This window comes from Canis lupus, chromosome 6 (genome assembly GCF_048164855.1).
Source record: "Canis lupus baileyi chromosome 6, mCanLup2.hap1, whole genome shotgun sequence".
NCBI lineage: Eukaryota > Metazoa > Chordata > Mammalia > Carnivora > Canidae > Canis > Canis lupus.
The window spans coordinates 79,251,452-79,268,894 of NC_132843.1; the positions used below are offsets into that span (position 1 = coordinate 79,251,452).

At 62.4% G+C, this 17,443-nt stretch overlaps 1 protein-coding gene across 6 annotated transcripts in view; it reads right to left on the reverse strand.

Annotated features, from left to right (window-relative positions):
* Positions 1-17,443, reverse strand: part of KIF21B (kinesin family member 21B) — a 46,040-nt gene that overhangs the window by 9,019 nt on the left and 19,578 nt on the right. For 3 of the 6 annotated variants that reach the window (XR_012033370.1, XM_072831363.1, XM_072831364.1), the window contains exons 10-29: positions 16,047-16,110; positions 15,749-15,967; positions 15,352-15,433; positions 14,826-14,943; positions 13,850-14,041; positions 11,814-12,013; positions 9,978-10,085; positions 9,515-9,583; positions 8,915-9,147; positions 8,403-8,550; positions 7,965-8,159; positions 7,775-7,876; positions 7,385-7,550; positions 7,132-7,183; positions 6,885-6,942; positions 5,914-6,119; positions 5,761-5,835; positions 3,996-4,106; positions 2,356-2,394; positions 340-476 (exon numbers count right to left, since the gene is read on the reverse strand). Coding sequence is in view for 3 of the 6 variants with exons in the window: in XM_072831363.1 (XP_072687464.1) it covers positions 340-476; positions 2,356-2,394; positions 3,996-4,106; positions 5,761-5,835; positions 5,914-6,119; positions 6,885-6,942; positions 7,132-7,183; positions 7,385-7,550; positions 7,775-7,876; positions 7,965-8,159; positions 8,403-8,550; positions 8,915-9,147; positions 9,515-9,583; positions 9,978-10,085; positions 11,814-12,013; positions 13,850-14,041; positions 14,826-14,943; positions 15,352-15,433; positions 15,749-15,967; positions 16,047-16,110 (2,574 nt within the window). In the remaining 3 variants the exon portion in view is untranslated. The remainder of the gene's footprint in view (positions 1-339; positions 477-2,355; positions 2,395-3,995; positions 4,107-5,760; positions 5,836-5,913; positions 6,120-6,884; positions 6,943-7,131; positions 7,184-7,384; positions 7,551-7,774; positions 7,877-7,964; positions 8,160-8,402; positions 8,551-8,914; positions 9,148-9,514; positions 9,584-9,977; positions 10,086-11,813; positions 12,014-13,849; positions 14,042-14,825; positions 14,944-15,351; positions 15,434-15,748; positions 15,968-16,046; positions 16,111-17,443) is intronic. The other 3 variants (XR_012033371.1, XM_072831365.1, XR_012033372.1) reach the window with 2 other exon arrangements.

Genomic DNA, 17,443 nt, shown 5'->3' on the forward strand with positions numbered 1-17,443 from the left:
GGGTGTGGGGGGCAGGGGCGTCAGGGGGGTCAGGGGTGTGGGGGGCAGGGGCGTCGGGGTGCTGGGATGAGCACACAAGCGGGGGCATCTGAGAAGCTCCCTGAGGTTTCTAGGGAGGTGGGCAAGGGAGCGCTGGATGAGCCACAGGGACAGCTAAGGGACGTCGTGCGGGCGCCCAAGATGGGGAGCGTGGAGCCACGGCAGGAGCCGCAAGACAAGGTGGCGAGCACGCTGACCCCACATCCTGGCGCGGGGCTGGTGTTTTCCCCTCCGCAGCCGCTCCGCCAGGGCAGCGGGGTGGGTGGGAGAGCCTGACCCCCCCCAGGCGGCTCCACCCACCTTTGGATCCCGTGAACAGCAGCTCATCCGTGGCGTCCAGGCAGAGGATGGGCTTGGTGTGGCCCTCGGCCATGGAGACGCACTGCAGCGGGGCCGTCCTCGCACCCTTGGCTCCTCCGACGGGGGTGATGATGCCCCTTCCCGGGAGAGAGGGAGAGAGGACACACCTGTCAGCCGGGAGACGGAGGCCAGGCCGAGGCAGGTAAGAGGGGACGGGACAGACGGGGACTAATCCAGAGAGCCGGCCAGATGCCGTGACGTCTGAGGGCTGGAAGGGTCTGTGCCGGCGGGGAGGGCCTGTCTGGACAAGAACCTGTCAGTCACCACCCGAGCGCTCCTGGGGAGCAAGACGCGCGCTGGGCACAGCAGGCAGGAGGGGACTCGTCCCCCGATGCCGGCCTGACCCAGAGCCCGAGGCAGAAATGCGCGGGGGCCCCAGCCAGGCAGGGCACAGGCCCGAGGGCCGCGCTGGCTCCTGCAGCTCCCACGACTACCCGGCGCTGCTGGTTAGCCCAGCGCGAGGCGGGGGCTGCAGGGAGCGAGGGCGCCAGGTGCCCCCTCCAAGCACGTTGGTGCCCATATAAGCCTGTCGGTGACTCCCGGGGCAGGCGGGGACCCACACGTGCACACCCATGGGCCCCTTTAGGGCCTGTACCATTAGACCCGTGACTGTCGTTTACAAAGGCCCAAATCCCTTTTGGGACCGCCCCCCTCAACCATGCTCAGCTCTGAGTTAGGGACGTCTAAGGCCCCCGGAGGCATGAGGCCGTCTACACCTGCGGAAGCACCTCCTTGCCGCCCATGGACACTCTGGGCGGGAGAATGAGGCTTGTCTTCAGCAAGCAGGGGGGTTTTGTTACACCGGCCTCCTGGAGGTTCCGGGGAGCGATCTTTTCTGGGTGAGGGGCCCTGGCCGGACTATGTGCAGGTCTGAAAATGTGTCCTTGTTCTTTGCCGGAGATAGTGCTGCTCCCGACAGTGACACTGTGGCCTGTGGTCTGCTGAAATGACCAGCGTGGCACCCACGGGGCTTCTCATGGCCCCATGGACTCAGCCAGGCCCTCCCTCAAGGGCTGACAGGGCCAGCTGCCTGCTAGATGTCACATGCACGTGAACTGCCCCCAAGCTGCCCCAGCTCCCCGCTCTGACACTGCTCTGGGCCCAGCCGTGCATCTGCAGGAAAAGCCCAGGCGGCCGTGGCAAGCATAGCACCAGGTAACCCTCCTCGTTGGGGGAGGCTGGGGGGGTGGCTAGCTTCCGGAGGTGGCAGTGCCTTGCTCCCTACCAGGCAGGGTTGCAAAAATGTCACCGGCCGGGCCAGGAGGCGCGGGGAGTGTTGGGCACTCTGGGAGAGCTGGCGGGGGGGGGGCCTGAGCCTAGCACGGACCACCTGCCCCTCGGGAGCCCAGGCCCACCGGGTCTCAGGACATGTTCCTCGTTGTGGGGTGCTGTGCTGTGGCTAGGGAGATGGCCCTCTGGTCATCCCAGCAGCTGGGAAGGGTCCGCAAGCCGAGAGAGGCAGGCGGCAGGCCCCAGCCTACCCCGGGCTCATCTAGAGGAGCCGAGAAGCCCCTTGCCCACACAAGCTGAGCAAGGCACGGATGCCGCAGACCCCCGCCACCCTGCCAGCTGGGCCCCGCGGGCCCCCACGCCGCAGTCCACGGCCCTGCCCCTCACCCAACCCCTCGGCAGGGCTCGGGGTCCCAGCCCCGGCACCCCCCAGGCTCCCATGCTCTCCCCCTCCCTGCCCAGGTGACAAGGAGAAGAGAACAGCGCCTGTGGCAAGCAGCTGTGCACCCCTCCCCAAGCCCCCAGCTCCAGCCGGGCCTGGGCCTGGCCGCCGTGAGGCCCGCGGCCGCCCCGAGAGCGAGGAACCACGGGGGAGGGGGGAGGCAGGCAGGGGGGCCGCATGCTGAGGACACAGGTGTGCAGGCGGGAGGGGCGGTGCAGCGGGGGCACAGGGGGGACAGCAGAGAGTGGGAGCTGGGGCCAACACGGGAGACATTCTGTGTGTACCTCAGGACCTCCGACAAAGAGGAGTCGCTGTCATCAGACCTGGGGAGGGCAGAAAATTAGCTGGATTAGGGGACAGAGGAAAACACACGAAGGGAGGCAGAGGCAGCAGCAGCTGGGAGGTCAGAGGGCGGGTTATTCTCTTCAGGGGCAGCAGAGGAGGCGGGGGACAGGGCGCTGAGGGGCAGCAGGAGAGGAGGGGGCGGGCTGCACGGGTTCCCCCGGCCGACAGGGCAGGGCGAGGAGGGGGCCGCGGGAGACGCGGGAGGGCCGGCCCCACTCTCCGGAGAGACGTCTCAGGTCGTGGGCCGCGGCGGGTTCCAAGCCCCCGGCCGCCCCCTCGTACAAGCTGGGGGCACCCTGCCTGCCCCCCGCAATGCCCCTACGTGCCTGAGGCCTAAGGAAGCCATGCCTGCGCCTACCCTTCCGTGGGGGCTGGCCGCTTCCGGCGATTCCCCGGGATCTACTTATTTGCAAAGCCCACTGTCCCCAGCAAGCCCCCTGGGAGGTACCCGCACGGGCCCCCAGACCCGGCCCCGGGATAGGACCGAGGTCCATAAGCCCACGAGGCTGGAATGGCCAGAGCGCCACCTCAAGGCTTCTGGGGAAGGGACCTGTGCTTTGCAAGGGTCTGGTGGGCGGGTGGCACACTGGGTGGCAAGCTCCGGGTGCAGCGCCCTCCTCCCCAGGTGGGAACTGAGCCAAGGTGGGTCTGAGGAAGGAGCAGTATTTGACCCAGCGAGAGATGTTTTGCTTGGGGGAAGGGCTGCTGTCAGGTACCAGGTGCAACAACGAGCACCTTCTAGCCTGGGCCCCCCGAAACGACAGCACTGCACGCCTCCCCGCTGCCAGAGTAGAGAGAGAGATGCCGTTGGGGGAGCCAAGAGAGGAGCCCTCTCCGAGGCTGCAGAGTGGGAGAGGGCCCGAGTGGGTCCAGGGAGGAGCACGTGCGGGACGGGATCCCCGCTGTCCCGACGCAGAGTCCCACTGGGGGGACACAGGAGGGAGCAGTCAGGGGTGCCCGGGCTCAGGGCCCAGGTCCTCCACTTTCTAGGTGAATGTCCTTGGGCCTCCCGAGGCCTCATTTCCTCCTTCTGTAAACGGGGAAGGCAGTCCTCGTGGCTGACGTGTAGCCCACACGAGCCACATACGAAAGCAGGGTGCACAGCGAGGTGCCTTCCAGAGGCGCGGGCTGCTGGAAGCCCCGCTGACGCTCCGCGGTCACAGCAGCCCCACGGGAGCCGTGATCGTGGGCTGCGAGCTTCCTGCTGCGTGAAGGCAACAGGGGGGCCTCAGAGCGCGTGAGGCAGGAAGGGAGCGGCTGAGGGAAGGGGCTTCAGGAAGGATCCAGGAGCCAAGGAAGCAGCAGGGGAGGATTCAAGGCGCAGTTCCGGGGAGTCCCTGGGGGGGCCTGACCTGCACAGACCTCCCCCCACTGCCCCCATCCCTGTGCCTCCTGAGGTCCCAGCATGCTGGGGGGGGGAAGGGTGCACAGTTAGAGCAGAAAAGGCAGAGATGCCGGCAGAGGCGCTCCAGAGCCTCGTCCCTCAGAGAGGCTGGACGGCGTGGTTCGGGGCGCCGGCTGCCCCAGGAGCAGCCCACCTCGTCAGCAACCCCCCCGCCCGGCCCACCCTGGCTCTTACTTGTCCAGTGCTGACCCCTGGCTCTGATTACTGGTGAGACGAGAGAAGACGTTGCGGTCGTTGCGGGGCCGGGTAGGAGGGGATGAAGGGGGCGTGAACCCGTCGGTGGACCTGGTGAGCGGGACAGAGCAGCATCCGTCAGGGAGCGCCGCCGCTGCCCGCAGGCTCCCACCCGGGTGGGAGGGCCTGCAGGGCGGGGAGGGCCGGGCAGCCACGAGGAGCCGGATGCCACACCTGGGAATTCATTCACCTGCTCGAGACAGCCTATCAGTAATCCCAAATTAACTCTCACAGGGCTTTGGGGGTCACTCCCCGACACTGAGCGGAACAGCGGAAAATTCGAGTCCCCAAATGCACAATCTCCCAGCGGAGGTCAAATGAGGCGAATCTCTGCCTTCCTGCTCTCCAGCTGTCAGCAAGCGGCCTTCCTGTGGTCTATTTAGGGCCACGTTTTTTGCATCTTTGTGCTTTTCGTTGGTGATTCGCTGTTTAAAACGCCCCCAAAGCCTAGCGCTGCAGGGCCGCCTGGCACGCGTGTAAGCACGTGAAGGCTGTGATGCGTCTTATGGAGAAAATACGTGGGTCAGAAAAGCTTCATTCAGGTGTGAGCTACCGTGCTGGTGGCTGGGAGTTCAGTGTTCGTGAGTCCACGGTACATATTAACCGAGCAGTCTCGAGACAGAAACACGCACAAAAGACAGTTCTGTGTTGACGGGCTCGTGAAAAGCCCCCAGGAACCTAACTCCGTACCAACCCGGGAGCAGTGGTTCTTATCTGCTCGCTCAGTGTTCACAGCGACTTGATAGAAGGCAGGTACCGCGAACATGAGGACTGACCGCATCACGAGGGAAGAGCCGGAGGCGTCACGGTGCCGGCCCGCTCCAGGGGCGCACCACCCCTCTCTTTGGGAAGCTGTCATTAGGTTTGGCCTAAATCCCCCCTTCCTTTGATGAGTCTTCATGAGCGCGACCTAAGTCCCTCAGACTGCAGCTCAGGTGTGTTCTCTCAGTTGGCGGGTGAAAAGACGGTCTGTGAGGCCCCAAGTATACAGACATCCACGCAACACCTCCCCACCAAAGGCCCCCACCACGAGGCACTGGCCCGGGCATCTGCCCAGGCTTTGGGCTTTTGGGGCTGGGAGCTGGAGCAAGTCCTCCTGTCTCCTACCAGGTCGGGATACAAGAGGTCATCCTGAGCCCCGGCTCTTCTACTACTTAGTTGTGTGACCTGGAGAAAGCCATCGAACCTCTCTGAAAATTAAGTGTACAGACCTGATGACCCTGGAGGCATCTGGTGAGCTGTAGACGCTCTGCGGGCCCCCGTCCTACGGGCGGCTGACCAATTAGAGGTTTGTCCGCCATTCCGCAACCATCTCCTGGTATTTCTTTAAACATCTACACTCCTCTTACACGGCAAGAACTTAGAAAGGGCCGAGGCCTCCCAAGGAGCCACGGTCACAAAGAGGAGCTGAAGCACATCGGTACGAGGGCTAGTTTAAGCCACTACAAAGCCACCAGCGTTGAGCCCCCATCAGCCAAGGGCGTCTGGCAGCAGGCTGAGCCGTCCAGTTCAAGACGCTTACGGAGATTGCCTCCCGAGCCCACACCCGACAGGATGGGGAAGGGGCCACTGCGGGGAAGCGGAATGACCCTAGTGAGACTGGCCCAGATTACAGTACGCACGATGACCTACAGGGTAGAGCGTCCCAGAGATCCCTGCACCCCAGAACGAAACGAGTCGCCGAAACTCTGAAACGTGCTCTCACCTAATGGGCTGCCCTCGGTCATACGACTTCCTTCGGGTCAGAGGGGATGTCTCCGTGCCTCGAGACTGCCGGGGGCTAGAACAGAAGGCTCCAGTGAGGCCCAGACCTAAGGCCCTGCCCGCCCTCCCCCACACCTGGATCCCTCCTCCTTACAAGGTACTGCCCCTCGTGGGCAGGCTGATGGTACGCGAGACCTTGTCCCGGTAGTAGGGGTCTCGGACGGAGAAGCCCACTCCGTCTTCTTTGATCTCAACAAGGGAGGCCAGGGACTTGGTGATGTTCTTGGTGGAGATATCCAGCGGGGGACCCAGGCACTCGGCCGACACGGCCTTCATTTGGGCAGACAGCTTGGGCTCACCCTGGGAATGGAAGGACTGGGGTGAACCAACCTGCCCGGACATAAAGGGGAAGCCAGGGGAATTGTAACGAAGGAAGTGATGCCTCTTGGCCTACGGTAGAACCACCGACGGAAGACCCAGGCGGAGAGCACCCAGAGGCATCTCTCAGGGCTTCTGGAGAAGCCAAAGCAGCTAAGAGGGTTTTACTACCCTTATCCAGACTCTGCAAACACAGAATGCCCAGATTGACCTTTTTGCTGGTCACCACCGGTCGGTTTGTCCAAAAACTATGCACAGCCCGCTGTTCCCAGCATGCAGCCCCCCACCCGTTCCCTGTTTCATAAATCCTGATCTTGGTTCAGACGACTAACCGATCATCTGGGGGGTGAACTACCCCACTGCTGATTCCCATACTGTTGAGTCAATAATCTGCATGCCTCGAGGCCTGGACTTACTCGTGGACTCGGCACGTGAGGCAAAGTCTTAGGTGGGGGATGGGGAGATTTTTGAAAGCAGGGCCTCTGGCTCTGGTCCCATCACCAGGCAGTGACTCCAGCCATTTCTCCCACCTTCCCCCCACCTCAAGAACAATGAGTGATAACTGGATATACATGTGGGTACCTCCCAATTCCAACCAGGGCAGCTCCATCCTAGCTGGAGGAGATACTGGGTCGGGGCTGGGGAGTGGGGAGGGCGGGGAGGGCAGAGGCCCAGGACGGCAGACACCAGCCTATGGGGAGTCTGGCCCCACTGCGGCCCTGCAGTCTGCCTTCCCGTGGTGCTCACCTTGAGCTTGAAGTCGTCGTGGCTGGTGGAACCTTTCATGGTGAAGGACTGGGAGAAGCTAAAGAAGAAGCAGAGGGAGTTCAGGATGCTGAGAGCCTGGGCCCTGGCTCCTTGAGCCTTACACTCGTGGGTTCCACAGAGCCCCCAAACCTAGGCTTAGCTCTGGAACCCCATGCCCCCCCCCGCCGGGCCCTGGCCCCAGGTTCATGCTGTAAGCCGACCTCTCGCTCTCGACTTGGACACTCACCTCCCCTCGGAGAACTCGGAGATCTCCTCATCGGTGCTGGCATAGCCATTCTCTGTGGGAGGCAGGAGGGAGGAGGGTTGAGAGGGTCCAACAGAGCGAAGGGAGAGGGGACGGCCTCCCTCCCACATCTCACCCACGGGGACTGGATGGGGGCTCTGAGGGGGTCCTGGGGAGGTGAGGGTCCCCCTAGGGTGGGAGCTGGGAAGCCTGGGAGGAGCCAGGAGCTCCGAGGCATAGGCCACAGGCGCCATACCCTGCTGCACGTTGTAGATGAGGGCCTGCAGCTCAGGGTGTGCCTCCGCCTTCTCTCGCAGGGCATCCAGGAGCAGGTGGTTCTGGGAGGAACCCGCTATGTCTGTCTGCCTCAGCCGCCCCTCCAGCAGCCGGATCTGGGCCTCCTTCTGTGCCACTTGTAGCCCCTGAGGGCAGGGAGCCAGGCCTGGGGTTACCCTCCCCAGCCTGGGACTGTAGGCACCCTCATCACCAGCCTCCACATCCTGCGCCCAAGACACTACACAGGGGGGGCCCTCCTGTACATCACCCTCACACCCACCCCAGGGTGGCAGAGGATGGAGGCGCCTGTGAGCCTGGGACTGCACCCCTGCCCCCCCCACCCCTCACCGGAGGTGAGCAGCTGGCCCACCTTGTCGATGGATGCCTTGAGGAAGTTGTCCAGCAGGAGGCGGGCTTCGGCCAGGGAGCAGGAGCTGATGACCACTGATGTGTCCGTGGAGTCCAGCTCCTCCTAGGACGGAGAGGCAGAGACCCTGTCACTGAGGCTGCCCCCAGCCCGCATCTCTCCTGCCTCCGCCCAGGCCAGGCCCGCTGGGCACCTTGGTCTCCTCCAGCTGCACGATGGTGGCCTGGCAGTCGGTGATGCTGTCGTTGATATAGTCTATGTTGGCCGCCAGCACCTCGATCTCCTCTGCCAGCTCCTGCAGCCCCTTCTCCTCCTCCGGGCTCTCGGCCTGCAGCCGCTCCCGCTTCCTCCGCAGCGCCTCCTGCAGGAGGAACAGCTCCTCCCTTTTCTGCAGGGGAGGGTGAGGGAGAGGCCTCAGGTGGCTGCCCAGCCCTGCCCACGGCTCCCCTCGGGCCGGGTCCCCCCCCTCACCACCACGCCTCGGGATTCCAGAACGGACACGAGGAGCCGGGTGGAAAGTAGATGAGGCGGTCTGAGGAGCCAGAGAAGGCAGGAGGGCCAGAGAACCGGCCGAGTGGAGATGGGACGGAGGCGCAGGCGGGAGCCCTGGGCTCCTCGCGGCCAGGCCCACCTTGATGAGCCGCTCCATGTCAGCCTCTAGGTTGACGATGGTCATCCTCTGCATGACGATGTCAATGATCCTCCGCTCCAGGGACTGCCACTTGAGCCTTGCAGCCTTACTGAAGCTCTGGCTCGCCCCCTTCTTCTGGAACTTCTTTCTGGGAGACAGAGGCAAAGGGAATTGGTTGGGAGCACTCCCTTTTGTAAACGTTCTTTTCAGGTTTTCCGTATGTATTTTGTAACTAAACACTGTTAATAAAACACGTTCTTTTGGGGGAAACGCATTTTAAAAATCATTTTATTAACGTTTTTCATCACGATAAGTGTTCTCTTCAGTCCCCATTCCCTGTGTCCCTCATCGCCCCTGCCCACCTGGTTAGGACCACCCTCCACCCTCGCACCTGTCCCCAACCCCGGAGCTGATGGCCACGGGGACCCTTCACAGGACCACACTTGCCCTGCACTCGCCTCTCCCTGGTCCCGCCGCCAGGGCCCCACGCCCTCTGCCCACACCGGCCTCACCTGGCAGGACGGGTGCCGTTGACAGCAGGCGCAGGGTGGTCCCCCAGGAAGTGGTTGATTTTGCGGTTCCACTGGCGCACGATGCTGGAGACAGAGCGGGCCCCTGATTCGGCCTCAGAGGAGGTGGTACTGGCCGACACCTCGGCCCCGGAGTCCAGCATGGGTGGCTTCCGTCCCGTTCGCCCGGCCACCCGCTCGGACATGGGCTTGGCCAGGCGCCTCAGCGCTGAGACCTAGGCCCAAGGAGAGGAACCCAGTGAGCAGGGTGCCTGGAACCCATGAAAGGGCCCCAGTTGGGGGGTGCCAAGATAGGGCGAGCACAGGGGCTGCTCCGTCCTGGCCCGAGCTTGGGCCTGGGCAAGAGTCAGGGGTTCCCTGTTTGATGTGAAACGAACACAAGACACTTCCTCCACCTTCTTAATTAAGATCTCAGGCCTCTGGGACAGGAGCCTGCAGCCTGGCCCAGGCCTCGGCCCTGCAACAGGCCTCACGCACGCTCTGCTCCGCTGCGTGCAGAGAGCAGGGACAGCCAGAGCCACCGGCGGGACTTGCTCCCTCCCGGCCCCAGGGGAACTCAGGACGGGCGCAGGGTCTCATCACCTCCTGGGTCTTCCTCCTCAGGACCATTTCCTGCTGCCGTTTCTGGGACTCCAAGGCTCGGATCTGGAACTGCGGGTGAGAGAAGGGGGTGGGGGTCCACGTTTAGGCCCCTTAGGCCCCATGGCCTGGTCCGCCCAGCTCTGGAGGCGAGAGCCTGGCTTTGGGGCTGATTCTCGCTTGAGCAGCCAAAACTTATTGATAAGATGGGAGCCTGAGTCTGGGTCCCTTTCCCGGAGGTCGGGGTGCAGGGCGTGCCCTCAGCCTCTTGTCCACGCCACGCGTGGCTCTGGCTACCTGTGACCTGGGCGAGGTCCTGTCTCTCTGGGGCTCGAGGGCCCCCCGGCCCAACACTAGAGGGGGTGGACTGGAGGCCTGCCGTGTTGTGCCCTTCCGGGCCCTGCTGCAAGTGTGACTGTCACCGCTATGGTCGTGGGACCCAGGGCCCGTCAGGGCTGCCCCTCACCTCCTGTCGCCGCTGTTCCTTCTTGAGCTGAGCAATCTCCCGGTTCCTCTTGGTCTCCACCAGCCGCCGTCGCTGCTGCTCCTCACGCATCTGCTTCATCAGGGCCACCTGGGAGGGGCGGGGTGGTGGGGGTGAGGCGGGGCCCACACCGCCGGGGAGGGCCTGGCTGGGAGGACGTGGAGCAGCACTGGCGTGGGGTTCAGGGTCTGCCCCTACTCCTGCGTGGGACTTGAGCTGCACCCCACCGACCTGGGCACCCGGATGGGGAAGGGGGGCCTCGCTGCTGGCCCGGCTGAGCAGGTGTGACCACTTGGTAAACCCTGCAGCTCGCTCGCGCACATCACGGCCCCTGGTGGCCCTTTCCCAGAGCCACCGTCCTGTCCTGGGTGTGGCCATTCGAGGACCAGCCCGGGTTCGCGGGAGGCAGGTTATCCTGCCTGGGTGGAGCGCTTTTCTCTGCCACGGACAGCTGAGCGGACAGCTGAGCGCCAGGTAGGGCTGAGGGGACGGTCAAAGCCACATTCCAGGGCCAGGCTCACGGGACAACGGTGTAAGCCACCACCGCGTATCGAGAACTTGCTCTACGCCAGGCAGCGCTCTTGTGACAGTCATGGGTGGGGAGGCACGGCTGTTCTCGTTTTATAAACAAGGAAAGGAACCTCCGGGAGACAAACGACTTGAGAGTCACAAAGCTGGTTGGTGAACGGTCAGAATTTTGGCCCAGGTCATTTTGCCCCCAAATCTAGCTCTTACTATAGCCCTAAGATGCCAGCTGGCTGGCCCAGAGCAAAGCCAGTGGTGAAGCGTGGAGAGCCTGGAAGCTGGGGTGGGCAGAGCTGTGGCAGGTGCACAGAAACACCAGCAGCGTGGCCGGAGACGCCCAACCCGACAGACAGCCACGCACCCGGGGCCCTGTGTCTGCCCCTCCGGCCACGTCCTGGTGCCCAGAGCGTGACAGTGCAACGTACGCAGCAGGGCCTCAGACACTTCCCAAGTGACAGGGAAATGAGAGTCACGCGGAGGTCGGTCCTTCCCCGGCCACTGGGCCTCAGACGCGACCAGGAATGTCACCAGCCTGCGCTGCCCTGAGGACAGTCTTGAGACGATGCAGCCTGGGAGGGAGGGAGGTTCTAAGAGGGTCGGGGGCTGGTGGGGAGGGCTCCTCTCTCCGAGCACAGGCTCTGCAGGGGTGAGTCTACAGAGAAGAGGAGGGCTTGCCGCTGCCGGGTCTTCAGGGTCCCGAATGCGTGTTTTCCCAAAGGCCTGGCAACGAGCACAGCCGCCCAAGCCTGAGCCGAGAACCGCGGCCTGCTAGAAGCTGCGGGCGAACCTGAGACGTGGTACCTGCTGGGGCCAGGCTGGGGCCAGGCTGGGGCCAGGGGTCAGAGGCTCCCGGGGAGGAGTGGTGTCCCCCTGGATGGGGGGGGCCATCCGCCCAACTTTGTGTGCCTCACGTTCCCATGCACAAAGCAGGGAGACGAACAGGACCTGCTACACTCACGCACGTTAGGCAACCAGCCTAGAGCCCGGCGCAGTGAGCATCCCTACGGTGCTAACTGCGGGTATCACTGCCTAGGCAAAGGCTGCCCCCACCGGGCCCCATAGCTACCCGGGGTCCCACCACAGAGCGCGGGGGTGAGAGCGGCCCTGGAGCTCCTCAGCTGGCTTCCCCCAGACTAGGCCCCGGCTTAGAGCACAACGTCCGGGCAGAGGACAGGCTGAGTCACGCCACGCGGCTGTGTGTCAAGAAGACCGTCCTTGCTCGCCGTGATGATTATTTTTTAACACGGTGAGTGGGTTCTAAGAGGACATCGCACGGCCGCCCTTGGCCCCTACCTTGGCCTTCTTCATCTCGGCCACCTCGGCCTGCAACTTCTTCAGCTCCCTCTCGTAGCGGGACTGGTTTTTGAGCAGCCTCGCGTGCTCCTTCTGCGCAGCCTGCAGCTTCTGCAGGTCCCGATTCATCTCCCGCAAGCGCTTCTCGTAATCCGCCTTGATCTTGTTGGCCTTCTCCTCCGTGTAGCACTCCATGGTGCCTGTGGGCGGCAACAGGTGCCTGTCAGCCCTGAGCACCCCCAGACGCTCCGGCTCAGAGGGGGGGTGGTGGGAAGCAGGCGCCTGGCTTCTAGTGTCACTGCAGGCCTTGGGGCAAGTCACAGCCCTCTGCGTGCCCGTTTCTTATTATGCAATGAGGGGATCAGAGTGGAAGATGCCGAGCTCCCTGCTCCGACATCCTAGTGGACCTAGACGGGGTGTTTTTATCTCAAGGTCTCTGGGCCCCCCAGGCACCAGCTTCCTACGAGGGTCCCGTGGGTCACTCCTGCTGGCTCGGTTCTGATCCATGACTGGAGGAGGAAAGGACCAGGCCGGGGGGGGGGGGGGGGGGAAGAGCTAGTAAGAAGGCAGTGAGGCATGCCAGAGCAGAAGCAATACACTGTTCTCTGTCCTTGACCTTTGCTGCCCGAAATGCCAACAGGTGTCTCCATGGAGACGCGTAGCAGACATTTCCGGCTTAACAGGCACAAAACCAGACTCCCAATCTCTGTCGCCGCCCTCAGCCCAGCAGGCTTCCCCATCTCTGCAGACGTCACCACCACCCTTCCAGAACCTTGAAGTCTAGAGACATCCTCGGCTCCCCTTGTATCCTCCACCCCATCGATAAAAACTTTTGTCTCTACCTTCAAAGTGTGTCCAGAACGGGGACAACTCCCCACCACCTCCAGTCTTATCCTCGTTCACTAGGATCTGTTGTTTTCTTTCTTTCTTTCTTTCTTTTTTTTAAGATTTTATTCATTTATTCATGACAGACTGAGAGAGAGGCAGAGACACAGGCAGAGAGAGAAGCAGGCTCCCTGCAGGGAGCCGACGTGGGACTCGATCCCCGGACCCCTGGATCACGCCCTGGGCCGAAGGCGGCGCCAAACCACTGGGCCACCCGGGGTTGCCCTGTTCTTTTCTTTTAAATTCTTTTTCCTAATGATTCACCAGGATCTCTACTGACAGGTTCCTAACCGGCCTCAAGCCACCACTTTCGTTCCCCCAGCAGCCCCCAATGCTCCCCATGTGCTTTTAAAACCTACATCACCTGGGCAGCCCGGATGGCTCAGCGGTTTAGCGCGGCCTTCAGCCCGGGGCGTGATCCTGGGGTCCCAGGATCGAGTCCCACATCGGGCTCCCTGCGTGGAGCCTGCTTCTCCCTCTGCCTGTGTCTCTGCCTCTCTCTGTGTGTGTCTCTCATGAATAAATAAATAAAATCTTTAAATAAATAAATAAACTCCAATCCTCTCCCCACCATGCCCTGTCCTCCTTCCCTGTTCTGTTTTTTTCTTTTCATGCTACTTATCACCATTGGGCACATTACAGATTCTGCTTATGTATCTTACTTATGTCCATCTCTCCCCACCAGAAGGAGGCAGGGATTTGCTCCCCCACCTCCTCGAGCACCTACGATAACGTCCGCTCTGTGAGATGGAGTCAACAAATGTCTGCTGAGTAAGCGAAGGATCGAATCGGTCCTCGAACGCGTGTGCTCAGAGCAGTGTGAAGACGATAGAATGTGACAAGTCAGGTTGTAAATGGGTTTCAAGGAAAATGCTCAAGGGACTGAATGCAGGAAAAAATCAAAAGCTGCGGAGGGTGGTGCCCATGTGCCTAAGGAAATAAAGGGCTCTGATGAAATAACGTGAATAATAAATGTAAGATTTGGCGTAGAAGTAGACTTAGACACAAGGCCTCGTTGACAGTGGGTCAAAGGGCCCCAGCCCGTGCCCAGAAGCCTGGGGTAGGTCCCAAAGGTGCTAGCTGCTGGGCGGGGCCTGCAGGAGCGGAGGGGCCTCGGGGGAAGGTGAGGGCGGGGGTGGGGGGGAGCTCACTGAGGTTCTGCAGCACCCGGTCGCGCTCCAGCTGCGTGTCTCGGATCTTGTTCTGCAGCAGGATCAGCTTCTCCTCATACTGGTGTTTGAGAGTCTGCAGCCGCCGCTGGCTGTTCTCCAGCTCATCAATCAGCTTCTGCTTGATCTCGATCTCGCACGTCAGGTCGGCCAGGTCTGCCTGGAAGTTCACCTCTGGGGGTGGGGGTGGCGGTGGGGGTGGGGGGCACAGAGACAGGCTTAGTCCAGGGCCACAGGCTCAGGGCAGGGTGGGCTGCTGGGGGCTTCCCTGCGGTGAGCCGTGACCGGTCAGTGACCAGAGGCTGCGGGAAATGGTACATCCCAGGGTAGGTAAGGGCTGCCAGGCAGGGGGACACGTCAGAAATGCGAGACAGGGAAGGGGGTTCTGGGTACCCCAGCAGCCCCACCGCACCAGAGCCACAGAGGCCAACGTCTACGTGTCCTAGATGGCACAGGACCCAGGCCGGGTGAGGAGGGCGGCGAGGCAGCAATGGCAGCAGGGCACACTGACCCTCCGCCCTAACGGCAGGTGTCCCCATTTGGAGGAGTGGGTGTCGGCTCCGGCCAGACCTGCATTCAAGGCCTGGCTCTGCATCGGCCACGCTGGGGAAAGTCCCTAGACTTCCCTGAGCTTGGGGGAGCTCCGGGCACCTCTGCACAGGGTCGTGGGGAGACCTGGAGGCCCCAGGCCATGTGGAGGACAGCTCAGCAGCGCCTAGTGGATAACGAGCGCCCCCACCCCTATCGCTGCTACTGTGATTCGTGCAGGGGTCAGGTCTGGAGTTCCAGGCCCTGGATGTGCACATTCACCCTCGCCCATGGGCACCTGGCTCAGCGCCTTCTACCTGGAGGGTCTGCAGAGTCTCTCTGAGCCTTGTGCGAAACGAAAGCCCGCCCTGAGCACCTGCCGCTGGGCGTGTCACCCCCCCGCCCCCCCGCCCCAGCCTGGCACACGCACCCTTCTCGTCAGGGTCCGAGTCCGAGTCCACCAGGCTCTCCTCACTGCCCGAGTCCTCGTCTTCGTCCTCACGCCCCTCCTCCTCCTCACAGCCACTCTCGTCTCGCTCCTCCTCCTCCTGGGCACCAAGCAGCATTAGGGGTGGGTGGGCCTCGCTCAGCCTGGGCCTGGCCTCGGGGGAGAGCCCAGAAGCGGAGGGCGTCTGGACTGGGCCTCAGGGTGTCAAGCGGGCGGGGAGTGGGGCAGACCGCGGTCGGCGCCCCTTGCGCCCACCCCTAGTCCCGAAAGAGTGCCGCCTGCTGCCCCGACAGCCTGGGCAGGGCCCCTCAGGGACAGCCTCCCCCCCAGCCTCGCCCATTCGGGATGAAGTGGGAAACAGGGGAGATCGCCGCAGCCGCCTCCCCCCGTCGGCCCTACGGGGAGCCCGGGGACCACTCAACCGGAGGCAGACCCAGCCGTGCCCCTGCTCTGCCCCTGCTCTGGCCCTGCTCTGCCCCCGAGGGGAGGGCACAGGCGCGGTCCTCACCTCCTCAGCCTCGTTCTCGTCCGTCTCCTCACTGTTTTCCTGTTGCAGTTTCGCCCTCTTTTTGAAGGCCTCCTTCTCGGGGCTGCCCAGGGGGAAGGGTAGGCCAGGTCAGCCTGGAGCGCGAGGCAGGGGGCGGTGGGGCTCGACGGAGGAGGGGGCCGGGGACTGCGCAGAGAATCCTCTGGTCCTCTCCACGCCCATCCCTTAGCCCTGGGTCAGCCCGTCCCTCCCTGGGGGAAGGCGCAGCGTTGAAGGTGGCTGGCTCCCCGCCAGGAGGCTGAGCGGAGGCGCTCGGTGCGCTCCCAAGTGGCCCCCAAGTGGCCCCGGGCAGCGCCGCCCAGCGCGGGAGGCGGCGCGCTGCTGGGACCCCCACCCGGCCCTGGGCGCACTCGCTCACCTCTTTCTCCGCTGCCTGACCTCCTTCTTCTTGAGCCGCTCCAGGTCCTGCTTGGCCCGGCGGATCACGTCCGAGGCGTCCTCCATGGAGCTGGCCGGGCTGCCCCCGAAGGCCGCGGCAGCCGGAGACGCGCCCAGGGAGTAGGGGCTCCGCGCCGAGGCCCGGGACAGGCTGCGGCGCAGGGACTCATTCATGGCCTCGCTCTCCAGGAGCTTTGTCCTGCGCGGGGGAGCCAGTGTTGGGGGGACGGCCCTCGGCCCCCCAGGCCCCTCACGCGCCCAGCCGGGGGCTCACTCACCGCAGCTCCTCGATCTCCCGGATGTAGTTCTGGATCAGAGCGCCAATGGCTTCGTTGCCATCACCTGGAGAGGGAAGGCGGCGGAGAGGACAACACGGAGGCTCAGGGACACTAAGCTCTGCGGCTCGGAACTGGTGGTCTCGTACCACGGCCTCCCAGAGGGGAGCACATGGGGGTGCCTGGGGGGCTCAGTTGGGAAGCGGCCGCCTTGGGCTCAGGTCGTGACCTCAGGGCCTGGGCTGGAGCCCCACATCCGGCTCCCTGCTCAGCGGGGAGCCTGCTTCTCCCCTTCCCTCCCCTGTCTTGTACACATCCTCTCTCTCTCTCAAATAAGTAAATAAATTATTTTATTTTATTTTTTTAAAGATTTTATTTGTTTGTTTATTCATGAGAGGCAGAGACACAGGCAGAGGAGAAGCAGGCTCCCTGCAGGGAGCCCGACGTGGGACTCAATCCCGGGTCCCCAGGATCAGGCCCTGGGCCGAAGGCAGTGCTAACCCACTGAGCCCCCCGGCCTGTCCCAAATAAATTATTTTAATAAAAAAAAGAGGGGATGGGGATCCCTGGGTGGCTCAGTGGTTTAGCACCTGCCTTTGGCCCAGGGTGCGATCCTGGAGTCCCGGGATCGAGTCCCGCGTCCGGCTCCTTGAATGGAGCCTGCTTCTCCCTCCTCCTGTGTCTCTGCCTCTCTCTCTCTCTCTCTCTCTCTCCACGTCTATCATGAATGAATGAATGAATGAATAAATAAATAAATAAATAAATAAATAAATAAATAAAAAATCTTAAAAATAAAACAAAGAGGGGAGCACACATGGGCCTTTCCCTGAAAGGAATCTACATCAAGCAAACATTCGTCCATGTGACAGGTATACGTAAGCACTGGCGGTGACAGCAGGATATCGGAGACAACAAAGCCCAGCCAGGGAGGGCTGGGAGCCGTGTTCACCGTCGTCACCGAGGGAACCCTCTGCAGTTTGCAAGAATGGAGTAGATTTCTACGTTTTCATGATGGAAGGACCTCCAAGGCATAATGCCAAGTGACAGTGGGAAGTCATAGGACAATACGTATCATCTCATACGCAGAAAAACAAAGGGCGGCATGTACTCACACATGTGTGCGTACGTACATATGAACACACATTCACGCACTCACACTTGGAGCAAAGGTACCGACAAAGGTGTGGGAAATGTGCACGGGGCTACTTCTCAGTATGGAGGACGTGGAGCAGAGAGTTTAGCGAGAGGGCTCTTTAACCTTTATGGTATGCGTGCACATTAAGCAAGGAGGATGCATCATTTATTGCTTGTGGTCATAAAAAAATGTTTAAAATCAATTGGGGGGGCACCTGGGTGGCTCAGTCAGTTAAGCATCTGACCCCTGATTCTGGCTCAGGTCA